At 44.2% G+C, this 13,524-nt stretch overlaps 1 protein-coding gene across 1 annotated transcript in view; it reads left to right on the forward strand.

The window, feature by feature from the left end:
* The window catches only part of CDH23 (cadherin related 23), a 635,835-nt gene that overhangs the window by 436,143 nt on the left and 186,168 nt on the right, over positions 1-13,524 (forward strand). Inside the window, exon 21 of the mRNA XM_087872188.1 lies at positions 6,673-6,780. Within this exon, the coding sequence (XP_087728314.1) occupies positions 6,673-6,780 (108 nt within the window). The remainder of the gene's footprint in view (positions 1-6,672; positions 6,781-13,524) is intronic.

Here is a 13,524-nt window from a genome sequence, read left to right on the forward strand (position 1 = left end):
ACAGTATCAATTTTCTTACTTCTTCGTAGGGTTTATGTGTGTTTTTCTTCTAGCCAGGTTTTCCCTATGTAGCCAAGGTTTTTTTGTAGCTCCAGCTACAATATATATATATATATATATATATATATATATATATATATATATCTTTCAATTCAAATTCTTTTGCCTCAACTTTCTTTTGTGAATTCTGTGGGGGGGGAAATCATTCCTAGTGTCATTTTTTTATTTCATTTTAGGGTAGCATGTATCAATAAAAGCTGCAGCCTTAAGTATTACAGGGAGAAAGAAGAAATGCACAATTTCTGATGATAAATCTACTCTGGTTCTTATGCTTTGTTCATATAAGGTAATGTTTCTTAATTACAGCAACTTTAGAGCAGACTTCCAGCACTTGAGGGGCTGTCACAGAGAAGAAGGGTGATCAACCTCTCCTCCATAGCACCTGAGGGCAAGATAAGAATAATGGATAGAAACTTCTCAAGGAGAGACCCAACCTAGAATTAAGGAGAAATTTCCTGATGGTTAGAACAGTTAATCAGTGGAACAGCTTGCCTCAAAAGGTTGTGGGTGCTCCATCATTGGAGGTTTTTAAGAAGACAGTGAGTTGTCCAAATGCCCAGTGATGGTTAACTTTTTTGGTGCCAAGTGCCCAAAGTACATGAGCGAATGCACACGCGTGTATGAGAACCCCCAAAATGCAATGCATGCGTGTCCCCCGCAAATGCTCTCACGTCCCCAGCACCCCGTTTTGGCTTCCAGGTTGGTGCAGGAGGCCTTCCAGGCTACAGATGGGGTGTGGGGGGTGCGCGCACGTGAACCCCCAAAATGCAATGCGAGCACCCCTCTGCATGTGCCCCACTCCCCACACATGTGTGTGCGTGTCCCCTGCATTTGCCGTCCCCCGCGCATGCACAGCAGAGACCCGAAGACCAGCTGAGTGGTGGGAGGCGCACACATAATCACGGTGGACCTGGTCGGGGCGACGGCTGGCGTGCCCGCAGAGAGGGTTCTGCGTGCCACCTATGGCATGCGTGCCATAGGTTCATTATCACGGATATAGGCTCTCCTGCCATGGGCAGGGGGCTGGACCCTATTATTCTATGTTCTATGATGAATGCTCTAACACAGCGGTGGGCAACTGTGGCCCTTTTACAACCTGCGGACTTCAACTCCCAGAATTCCTGAGACAGCCAAGCTGGTTCAGGAATTCTGGGAGTTGAAGTCCATAGGTCATAAAGGGGCCAATTTTGCTCACCCCTGCTCTAACATGCTGGCTGGAGAATTCTAGGAGTTGAAGTCCACACATCATAAAGTTGCTGAAGTTGAGAAACACTAATGTCAGGGAATTTGGTGTGGTGGTGGTAACTATTGTTATTTTTACTGTTATTATTTGCATCTCTATCCCACCATTTCTTTGGGAACTCAAGACATTTACACAAAGGCTCCCCCTAATTTTAGACCACCAGAAGCATCCTTGGAGGAGAGCCCTTCAAGGTAGTCCAGATAAGATACATAACTATAGAACATAGAATAATAAGAATTGGAAGGGAGCTTGGAAGTCTTCTAGTCCAACCCCCTGCTCAAGCAGGATACCCTACACCTGTGATGGCAAACCTATGGCACGTGTGTTACAGGTGGCATGCAGTGCCCTCTCTGTGGGCACGCTAGCCATCGCCCCAGTTCAGCTCCACTGTGTGTGTGTGTGCGTGCGTGCATGCGCCTCCTGCCAGCCAGCTGGTTGTTGGGTCTATGCTGTGCATGCATGGGGTGGGGGCGGGGGGGCACGCGCACATGTGGGGGTGGGGCCAGAGGTGGGATTCAGCCAGTTCGCACCACTTCAGGAGAACCGGTTGTTAACTTTCTGAGCAATTTGGAAAACTGGTTGTTGGAAGAAATCATTAGGGCCGAGAACCGGTTGTTAAATTATTTGAATCCCACCACTGGGCGGGGCACATCGTGGTGGCACGCGCACGCATTGCATTTTGGGTGTTCAGGCGTGCACATGCGCATTCACACATACATGTGCACGCTTTGGGCACTTGGTCCAGAAAAGGTTAGCCATCACTGCCCTATACCATTCTGGACAAACGGCTGTCCAGTTTCCGCTCTTCTCTTGTTCTCCTGCTTCCTTGGGGACCCGATTCAATTGGTGTTGATAAGAGAAGAGAGATTTAACTCTCTTCTTAGTAGATTGTGACTACTAACTATATATGTGTTAGGTTGTTATATAAGGATATAGATAGATATAGATAGATATAGATAGATGTTTTCTGAGGTTTTCGCGGGTATTTGTATGTAGGTCTTTGGTTATTCGGGTTTCTTTCAACGTAAAATTGGAAGTGTCTTGGCGACGTTTTGATGAAGTCTCATTCGTCATCTTCAGGCTGGTGTTTTCGGCTTCGTGCTGCACGAAGCCGAAAACACCAGCCTGAAGATGACGAATGAGACTTCGTCGAAACGTCACCAAGACACTTCCAATTTTACGCGGGAGAAAATCCGAATAACCAAAGACCTACATAGATATAGATATAGATATAGATATAGATATAGATAGATATATAAAGCCTTGTAAGACTGAAAGAAATTTTCTCCTCCCGTCCTTTTACTCTCCAGAAACCTAGGAAGGATCCCTTCAGAAATGTTTTACACAACACTCTCCCTCTCCCTCTCCCTCTCCCACTCTCCCTCTCCCTCTCCCTCTCCCCCCCCTCTCTCTCTGACACACACACACACACACACACACACACACACACACTTCTTCTGTGGATTGAGATGTCTTCCTATGACAGTTGTCTAGCCTCTGGCTCTTTCTCCTCTCTTCCAAGGTCATTCCTACATACTGTGTGTTGCGACAGCTTGTATATTGTCACATTACCAGTAGAGTAGCCCTCAATTTACGACCACAATTGGGAACAGAATTTCTGTTGTAAGTTGGCGAGGTCATAAAGCAAGTTATCACATGACCGGATCCTATTTTATGACCATTTTTACTGCAGTCATTCAGCAAATCCACCTTCCCCATCTGACTTTTCGTCTCAGAAACTGGCCGCAAAGATTGCAAATCGCAATCTCGTGATTGCAAGGCACTGCAACTGTCGTAAATGCAAGCCAGTTGCTACGTGCCCAAATTGTGATCACGTAACTTTGGGGTGGTGCAGTGGGCCACAACTTTGAGGACATATTCTAAATGGCTTCTTCTGAGGCTCTCGTAACTTGGAACCATCATTAGGACTACTATACATACCAAATAGGTTCGACCATTTGTTTGTTTGTTTGTTTTATATTGCTGCCTATTTGCCCATGGTGACTCAAGGCGGCTTACATAATTTAAAACCACATTAAAAAACAATACAACTAATAAAAGAATCAAATAAATTAATATAATAAAATCACCCCCCACCTCCTGCCCCAGCGACAGCCGATCACACAAGCCATTTAATGGGCTCCATCCCGCTCTGGGTTCCCCAGGCCCGCTGGCAGAACCAGGTCTTCAGCGCCTTCCAGAAGTGTATTAGAGTGGGGGCCGTTTTAATCTCTGGGGGAATGATGTTCCAGAGAGAGGGAGCCACCACGGAGAAGGCCCTTCTTCTGGGTCCAACCAGGTGTATCTCCCTCGGGGATGGCGTCCACAGCATTCCCTGCTTCCCCGCTCTACCCCTGGTTGGGTAGATATGACCGGCAAGAGACGGTCCCTCAAATAACCTGTATTTTAATAATGTGGCGGTGTTTATATCATTATGATAGAAAGCACAGGATCCTGCAGATGTTTCTAATTCCTAATTCTAAGACAGGTTGGGCTGATAGGGAGAAACAGAGTCATCCAAAGTGAATCATTTGGTCCCTTTCTGGTCAAATGGGAACTACAGTCTGTCTCCTCAGTTCATGTCTCACTGTCCCACTACTATCTTTCCAAAGTAAGAATAGCAGGGAAAGGCCCTAATTAGTAATAGGTTCACTTTCTTCTTGATCATCGCTGTCCGCAGCCAGGAAGACTATTTAAAGAGGGAGTTTCATTTGTGCATACTCTGAGAATACAAAAAAACCCCATTTCCTGACTAGATGGCTCAGTGGCTAAGACACTGAGCTTGTCGAGCAGAAAGGTCGGCAGATTGGGGGTTCGAATCCCTAGTACAGGTCTTACATTCCCTTGGTTTAAATAAGGCTATTTATCATTTGCTACAGTATTGTGGTAGTGATTAAGGGATTAAAGAAGAATTTGTCCATGTCAGCATGCACATTTTGGTGAGCAGTTTAACCTTGAGAGAGATATCTGCGCTGGTTGAATTCCTCCAGAGTGCATTGTGTTCTCCCAAATTAAAATAGCATTTATATCTATTGTGCTTCAGCATTATGACTCCGAGGATAAAGGTTGCTCTTATCCTGTACCACGGTACTTTCTACAATGGACAGGCCAATGTTCTCATCTAATAATTCAGGTGGGACAAGTGGTATGGGAACAGTAGGCACAGAATGCTTTCCTTCATGTTATTCATTTTCGTTTCTACTCATTATAGCAGTGTTCCAATATCTCAGGGGCTGCCACAAAGAAGAGGGAGTCAAGCTATTCTCCAAAGCACCTGAGGGCAGGACAAGAAGCAATGGGTGGAAACTAATCAAGGAGAGAAGCAACTTAGAACTAAGGAGAAATTTCCTGAAGTTAGGACAATTAACTAGTGGGATAACTTGCCTCCAGAAGTTGTGACTGCTCCAACACTGGAAGTTTTTAAGATGATGTTGGATAACCATTTGTCTGAAGTGGTGTAGGGTTTCCTGCCTGGGCAGGGGGTTGGACTAGAAGACCTCCAAGGTCCCTTCCAACTCTGTTATTCTGTTCTGTTCATGATGATGAAAGACCTGTGTCCAGGCTACACAGGACAATCCAAGCAGTTACTTCCTGTTTTATCAAGTTGACTGACTACAGGTAGTCCTCAATTTACAACCACAATTGAGCCCCCCAAAATTTATTTGACTAAGTGAGGCATTTGTTAAGTGAATTTTGCCCTATTTTACAACCTTTACACAGTTGTTAAATGCAGTTGTCAAGTTAATAACATGGTTGCTAAGTGAATCTGGCTTCCCCATTGACTTTGCTTGTCAGAAGGTCGCAAAAGAGGATCACGTGACCCCCCCCCAGGACACTGTGACTGTCATAAATAATGACTCAGTTTCCAAATCCGAATTTTGATCACGTGACCATAGGGATGCCACAATGCTTATATGTGTGAAAAAACAGTCATAAGCAGTGGTGGGATTTAGCGGGTTCGGAAGAACCGGTTGTTAACTTTCTGAGCAGTTTGGCAAACTGGTTGTTGGAAGAAATCATTAGGGCAGAGAACCAGTTGTTAAATTACTTGAATCCCACCACTGGTCATAAGTCACTTTTTTCAATGCCGTTGTAACTTCAAATGGTCACTAAATGAACTATTGTAAGTCTACCGGTATACTCTTCCCTAGAACCTTTTAACACTATTACTGGTAGTAACTTTGATTCTCTTCTGTGTTGAAATCCACTGTCGTGAAATAATTACAGTATGAGGCAGGGGTGGGTTCTACTTACCTTTACTACCGGTTCGCAGTGGGGTCGCATGCCCTCTTCTGCGCATGCGCAGAAGCGTTTTGATGACATTGGGGTCAGTGGGCGGAGCCTCCTGCCAGTTTTACTACCGGTTCTATGGAACCGGTGCGAACCGGGGGCAACCCATCACTGGTATGAGGGGAGGAAACTGTATCAGTTGTTATATTCAAATGAACTGACCCTGAAATAAAAGGATTTAGGTTTTTAGTCTAAATTAGAAATATTTTGCATATTATCTAAAGGTTATTTTTCCTGATTGTTGATTTATCTACATAGGCTAAACAGAGTGCATGAGCTCTTCATTAAAGCCATTAACAGGTTTATCTGATTGTTAAAATTCCCAAATAATTTTAGAAACAAAGAGCAAAGCAAAATTTAAAAATGGACTTCCACTCATTGAGATGCTAAATTACAAGCAGAAAAACCCAAATTCTAGTCCTTTGTTAAAGATGGAAGCCAGCTGGGTGACTTTGAGTCAATCATCCTTTCTTAGCCTTAGAAAGGAGACAACAGGAAGCCATCTTTAAAATTTTGCCAAAAAGATCCTGAATGGTCCTATCTATGAAGTTTCCAGGAGTCTGGATTGACACAAAGGCACCACAAAAAAAACACAAACCTTTCACACTGCCAAACCTCACTATTAAAAATCTTATTTTGTACATGAACGTCATCTAAGCTTCCTAATTTAATCAAAGCATGGAAAGAAAATACACGTTTTAAAACTAACAGACTCATTTCCAAATACGGTAGGAATATCTGTGGAAGATCTTCTCAGCATATTGTTGTATAAACTAAGAGGCAATCCTGGAACCATTGTGGGAAATTGGTGGAGAGGAAAAATTAGTCAAGTATGTTTGTTTTGTGACTCATGCATTCATCGAGAGAGGTACTGACATTCATTGTCAGAAAAGCTACGCGGAGAATTTTGAAAACCTTCCTGGATTTAAAGCTTAGAGGTTAAGAGGAGGTGAGTTAATCCTCCTCCTCTATCGACAATGAAGAATAAGTTTGTAAAGGTGCTATATTAATGCTGGGAGAATATGACTGGAATGCCTGAAAAAAAATATGTGTGAATTTACAACTATGGTTCTTTTCAGGTAAACATCACTTTGCTGGACATCAACGACAATTACCCTGTATGGAAAGATGAGCCGTATTTCATCAACCTAGTGGAAATGACCCCTCCTAACTCCGATGTCACAACAGTAGGTGTCCAACAGTGGTGGGATTCAATTTTTTTTACTACCGGTTCTGTGGGCATGGCTTGGTGGGCGTGGCAGGGGAAGGATACTGTAAAATCTCCATTCCCACCCCACTCCAGGGGAAGGTTATTACAAAATCCCCATTTCCTCCCGATCAGCTGGGACTCCGGAGGCAGAGAATAGATGGGGGCGGGACCAGTCAGAGGTGGTATTTACTGGTTCTCCGAACTACTCAAAATTTCCGCGACCGGTTCTCCAGAACTGGTCAGAACCTGCCGAAACCCATCTCTGGTGTCCAAGTATACAACACACTCTCCTGTGCTGTGGTTTTTTTTTTATTTCTAATATGCAAAAGTCACACTTTGAACCCTATTAGATCTCTTTAGCTTTGCCCTGCCTGTTGGTTAAAATATTTAAAACATATTTATAAAATATTAAAGGGGAGGGAATGGAGTACATAATTGAAACAGGATTCCGCAAATCCTTTAAACTACATGATCCGAAAAATGTATACATTTATGAATCTTCTTCTTCAGAAGAAACCCATTTGGAGGAAGGGTGTTTACAAAAGAAAAGGAGCTAATGGGGAAAATATAATTAGCACATGTCCCAGAGTTGCAAACCAGCTTTATTTATTTATTTATTTATTGGTCATATTTCTATGCCGCCCACTCTCCGAGGACTCTGGACGGCTTATACCAAAGACAGTATACTAAATAGCATATTGCCCCCAACAATCTGCGTCCTCATTTTACCCACCTCAGAAGGATGGAAGGCTGAGTCAACCTTGAGCCAGTGAGATTTGATCCGCTGATCTGCTGAACTAGCAGTCAGCTGAATTAGCTGCAGTACTGCACTCTAAACACTGTGCCACCTCAGCTCTTTATCACTGAAGACATATTTGAACTGATGTCATATATAGAGCTGATACAGAGTCTATAGTGGTCTTTATTCTGGCTTCGAGACCGACTTAGAATCTTTCTGATATATTCATGAATTCATTCCTGAATCCAATATTTGTCCCTTCATATTATTTATTTATTTATTTATTTATTATTCGAATTTCTATACCGCCCTTCTCCTTTCGGACTCAGGGCGGTGAACAGCCAAAATAAAAACATTTATACATAAATACGATTAAAAATAGATTTAAAATAATTAAATTTGGCCCATAGTTTAAAATTTATCAATTTAAAATCCATATCAAAATTTAAAACCAACCATAAAATCATAAAATCAAGAGAGACCGGCTAACTGAAAGAGATGAGTTTTTAGGGCCCGACGAAAGGTCCGGAGGTCGGAGATCACTCGTATCTCTGGGGGTAGATTGTTCCAAAGGGTAGGTGCCACCACAGAGAAGGCTCTCCTCCTGGAGGTCGCCAGCCGGCATTGTCTAGCCGACGGCACCCTGAGGAGGCCCTCTCTGTGGGAGCGAACTGGCCGGTGGGAGGCAATTGGTGGCAGAAGGCGGTCCCGTAAGTACCCCGGCCCTAAGCCATGGAGCGCTTTAAAGGTGGTCAAAGGTGGTCCAGTTGGGGAAGTTCCCCCAACTGGACCCGGGTCGCCAGGTCTTCAGGGCGACCCTCAGAGGGTCCCAAAAGGTAGGTCAGTGCCCATCCTCACGCCCCGACCTCAGCTAGCGTCGCCATCTTGCGCATGCTCATTTTAATTTAATATTGTTATGGTACACTTCAATAGTGGTTTTCACTTACCTTCGCTACTGGTTCGGGACTGTGAGCGCTCACGCGCAGCATTTCTGCACATGCGCAGAGCATCCGTGATGACGTCCGGGTGGGTGGGCGGAGCCTCCCGCCACCGCCACTACCTGTTCTCCCGAACCGGGACAAACCGGTAGAAGCCCACCACTGGTACACACCGACCATGAATGTTATCTAACTAATTCCATTGCACATAGGACAAATGATTGTTGTCTTTTCTGCTGCTGCTTTTGTGGGGCACCATGTTAAGTCCTACACATCTATTCAAGGAAGCCCAGGTGCCTCCTGCATTCTTGTTTGCTTCTTGGACATGGATGTCTCATGATGGGATGAGGGCAATGGGGTGACTACATTACTAGGTTGCAAAAAAGCTTTAAGGACCCATAAAGTATGAGGTAGGGAAGGGAAGGGGAAAAGCATTGTAGCTGTCTACTTGGGAGTGAGGACAAGAATAGAATAACAGAGTTGGAAGGAATCTTGTTGTAGGTCATCTAGTCCAACCCCCTGCTCAAGCAGGAGACCCAATACCATTTCTGTCAGATGGCTGTCCAGTCTCCTGAAAGCTTCCAGTGATGAAGCCCCCACAACTTCTGAAGTCAAGCTATTCCATTGGTTTATTGTTCTCACTGTCAGAAAATTTCTCCTTGTTTCTAGATTTAATCTCTCCTTGATCAGTTTCCATCCATTGCTTCTTCTCCTTCCCTCAGGTGCTTTGGATAATAGCTTGACTCCTCCTCAAGCTCTTCTTGGTGGCAACTCCTGAGACATTAGAACACTGCTATCATGTCACCCCTAGTCCTGCTTTTCATTAAATTAGACATACCCAATTCCAGCAATGGTTCTTCATGTTTTAGCCTCCAGAGAATGGAGGGAGTTGCCTTTCTTTAATGAGGTCCATATCTGCGTACATTTAGAACAGGGCTGTCAAACTCACGTCGTCACATTGTCATCACATGACATGTCATGACTTTCCCCCCCACTTTGCTAAAATGGGTGGGCGTGGCCAGCGTGTGACACATCCAGCCCTTGGGCTCTGAGTTTGACACCGCTGATTTAGAACATCCCGTTACAAGAGGAGGCGGGGAAAGAGAATTGGCCATTCTCTGATTTTGCTTAACACCTTCCTTTAAATCGCTACCTTCCAACAGGCCAAAAAGGTTGGCCTTTGTCTATTTTTTTGTGTGCTCTAGGGACTGAAGGCTCCCCCAACCCCTCCCCCAAGCCACCTGCAGGCTATAAATTGCCAAGCCTGGTTTATTGTTTCTGAATATGATGTAGTAGCTGCAGCTGGTTTGTTTGGTGTTTCCTTCTGCTGCTTTGTGCAGTTTAATAGCAGCATGTCTGAGCATCCGTATAGGGGGAATCCTGCTGGGTTTCAGCAGTCTTAAGTAAATTTTCTGGGAAATAAATCCAATTGCAGTGAAAGTAACCCAGCTGGTTAAAATCTCACTCTAGAGCTGCGACTGAACGTTAGGGTTGCCTTTGTGTCTTTTTATTTTATTTGAACTGTAAAACTTTCAGTGGGGAACACCAAGGGTTAAATGGCACTCGTCCCATGTAAAAACCTCATGGACATTTGCTTATCAATTTTAGGAAGCAGGGTTATCGGGATTGGCTGTAAAATTATCACCGTGGTTTTAAGCAATAACTGGATTTTCTGAAATTTAAAGCAGCGTTTCTCAAACGTAATAACTTTAAAGAAGTCTAGGTGGGCTTCACCTAGAATTCTGCCTGGGGAATTGAGGGAATTGAAGTCCATGCATCTTAAAAGTTGCTAAGGTGTGAGCCAGACTCGGTATGGGGCGTGAACCACTCTGATGCTGGCTTGTTCTACAAGCCACAATTAAGTGCTTTGCAGAGCCCCATCTAGCTGTTGTTGGGGGGTTTTCCCCAAGGAGGGGCTTTCCACCCCACCCTGACCCTCTTTCTCCATGCTTGCTTGCTTCTGTGCTGAATTTGTGCTTTTAGGGCTAAAAAAGCCCTGTGCGCCCCTGAAGGAGCCTGGATAGCTCAACAGACAGAGCACTGTAATTTAATACCAGCTGTCTGCAATTAAAGTAAGATCGAATCTCGCCAGGCTCAAGGTTGATTCAGCCTTCCATCCTTTCTAAGGTAGGTAAATTGAGGACCCAGTTTGTGGGGGCAATAAGCTGACTTTGTATAAATATACAAAAGTATGAAGGCTATTGCTTAACGCACTATAAGCCGCCCTGAGTCTCCGGAGAAGACTCAAAATCAAATAAGATTATAAATCAAATTAAAAAAAAAAGATTGGCTGGCTACTTCCTGGGGGCCATGGGAGGGTTTGTGCTCAGCCTGCCCTCTAACTCCTCGGCTGCCTCAACATCTGCGGATTGGGAGCAGTGGTGGAATTCAATTTTTTTTACTACTGGTTCTGTGGGCGTGGCTTGGTGGGCGTGGTGTAGCTTGGTGGGCATGGCAAGGGAAGGATACTGCAAAATCCCTATTCCCTCCCCACTCCTGGGGGAAGGATATTGCAAAATCTCCATTCCCACCCCACTCTGTGGCCAGCTAGAGGTGGTATTTGCCGGTTCGCCGAACTACTCAAAATTTCCGCTACTGGTTCTCCAGAACCTGAAAGAACCTGCTGAATTTCACCCCCGGTTGGGAGGTGGTGGCCTTTTCGGGTTCAGAAGCTGCTCCATTTCAGTGGTATGGTTTTATTTATTTTTTTTACCCAAATATAATTAAAACAAAACTACATTTCTAAAAAAAAAAAAAAGTTGCTAAGGTTCAGAAACACTGATTTAAAGACTTGTTTATTGTCTTGTAAAGTTCTTTGAATTGCCTGTAACTGTCCAGGAAGATTCAAGATAGAAACTGTAAAACAAATTGCAATAAAAAGAAAATGGCAGGGGTCAGTTTTAAAGCCTACCATATAAAGTTTACATGAAGGATGCCTCTCGTGCTACTCTTTAACTGTGCAGTAATAAATATCCATGTCCAAGAAGTACGGCATCAAGAAAAACTGCCAGTGTAACCAATCATAGCCCAGTTCATGCTTGCAATTTAATGAAGTTGCCACACTTTTTACAGGGAATATCGGATTTCCTTGGAAGTTTTTCCTTAGATTGAGGAGCATTAATCTGCAATGACTGAACCTTGCAGCCAACAGCAGATAAGGCATATAAAATGTCACACTCCTTGCAATGTTATTTTATCAGTGTATCCTGCAACATAAGGAGCTGTGCTGGCACAGTGGTTAGAATGCAGTATTGCAGGCTAACTCTGCCCACAGCCAGGAGTTCGATCCTGACTGGCTCAAGGTTGACTCAGTCTTCCATCCTTCTGAGGTTGGTAAAATGACAACCCAGACTGTTGGGGGTAATATGCTGACTTTGTAAACTGCTGTTGTAAACCTAGTCCCAAGTAGTTATTACCAGACACAATCAGTCCTAAACAAACATATTTTATTAGAACAGCTGAGAATTACTTCATTCTCAGCTTAGTCCAAATTAATTCCAAAACAAGTCCTTCAGAAAAAGTCCTTCAGCCTTATCACAAAACTTTGTTTTCTTTGGCACCCTGCCAAAGGCTTTTCTTGGCAAAGCCCCACAAAGTTCAGAAACAAGAGACACCGACAAGAAACAAATGTAGCAACGCTGCTTTCCTACAGAGAGCCCAAAAGCCATTGCTGCTTTTTTAAGCCTTATGGGAGGGGCCAATCATCTCCTGGCCTTACTCCCAAGTCGTCCTTTTTGCTTTAGCTGCTCTTGCCTTCTGGCAGCTCTTCACATGTGTGCACTAGGAAAAGGCTCCTCCTGTTCCTCTGCCTCTCTGCTGTCCGCCTCTGGAGGCTCTGGAGTCTGCACATCGCTCCCAGATGGCCCCATCTCTGCCTCCGATGTAGAGCCCTCGTCCAGGCCTTCCACTGACTCCAGGACTGGCCCATTGTCCTCCCCAGCCTCCTCACTGTCCGACTCCGCTCCCAGCTCTGCAGGCTGCTGGTGGACCACCACAACTGCTTAGAAAGGACTGTAAACAGTGGTGGGTCTGCAACAAGCTTAACAACCGGTTCTGTGAGCGCACCTAACGCACTTGCGCACAGCGTTCAAAACACAGCAATTTGAAGCTCAGCTGTTTACCTTCTAAGGCAGCCCCAGTAAGTAGAATAGTGGGGGCGTGGAAATCAGCTGTGCCATGCAAATCAGCTGAGCCAGAAAGAACAAAATCTATAGGACAGGATAGGGTGGGTGTGAGTGGGCGGGGTCAGCTGATCGTCGGAACTACGGGTTCACTTGAACTGGCAGCAGCCCACCATTAGCTGTAAAGCTCTATAAAGTGGTACATTAGTCTAAGTGCTAAATGCTATTATTGTGAGGCTAGAATTCTTTCCTTCACCTCCAGTTCCCGCACTACAAATTCTATGGCGATTTATTAAAAATAAATCACAGACGTGCATAGTCCTTGAACTGCATCTACAGCTCCCAATTTTGCAACTATTCCTGGCCTTTCTCTTTGTGTGTGCATGTCCATGTGTTAGGGTTCTGTGGTGGTTGTTTTTTTAAGTTTAAAAAAAATGACCAACTTCAACTTTTTCAACCTAGTTTGCGACCTCCTTCAAGGACCTCTTTGAAAGGCATTGATTTAAAGCCCTTCAAATCCCACTGGCAAAATAAAAGAGAGGGAGAAGGGAGAATTATTCTCCATCACGCTAGGAGAAAAATGACGGGCGTGAAACAGAAAATAAATGAGGGGAAAGTGAAGAGAATCCACAAAATCATCAAACAAGAAGACCCTGCTTAAAAAAAAAAATAAGCCCATAATGAAACATTAATCTTCTGGGGAGGTGTGGAAATAGCAAAGGTCTCCAGTCCAAGTTCACTCTTTGTAAATTAACTCTCAGTTACCTCAAGTGGCCTTTGAGATTTTATTCCTTCCACATCTAGGAATAATCTTTGGTTTTTGGAGACACCATCGGCCTTGAGTCTACTTGTTCTTAAACTTCTGTTTCATTTCTGTTCTTAAACTTCTGTTTCATTTCAGTTGCAACTTGCAGCGTGCACTC

The sequence above is a fragment of the Pantherophis guttatus genome, chromosome 6, assembly GCF_059756535.1.
Source record: "Pantherophis guttatus breed Tessera chromosome 6, ASM5975653v1, whole genome shotgun sequence".
NCBI lineage: Eukaryota > Metazoa > Chordata > Lepidosauria > Squamata > Colubridae > Pantherophis > Pantherophis guttatus.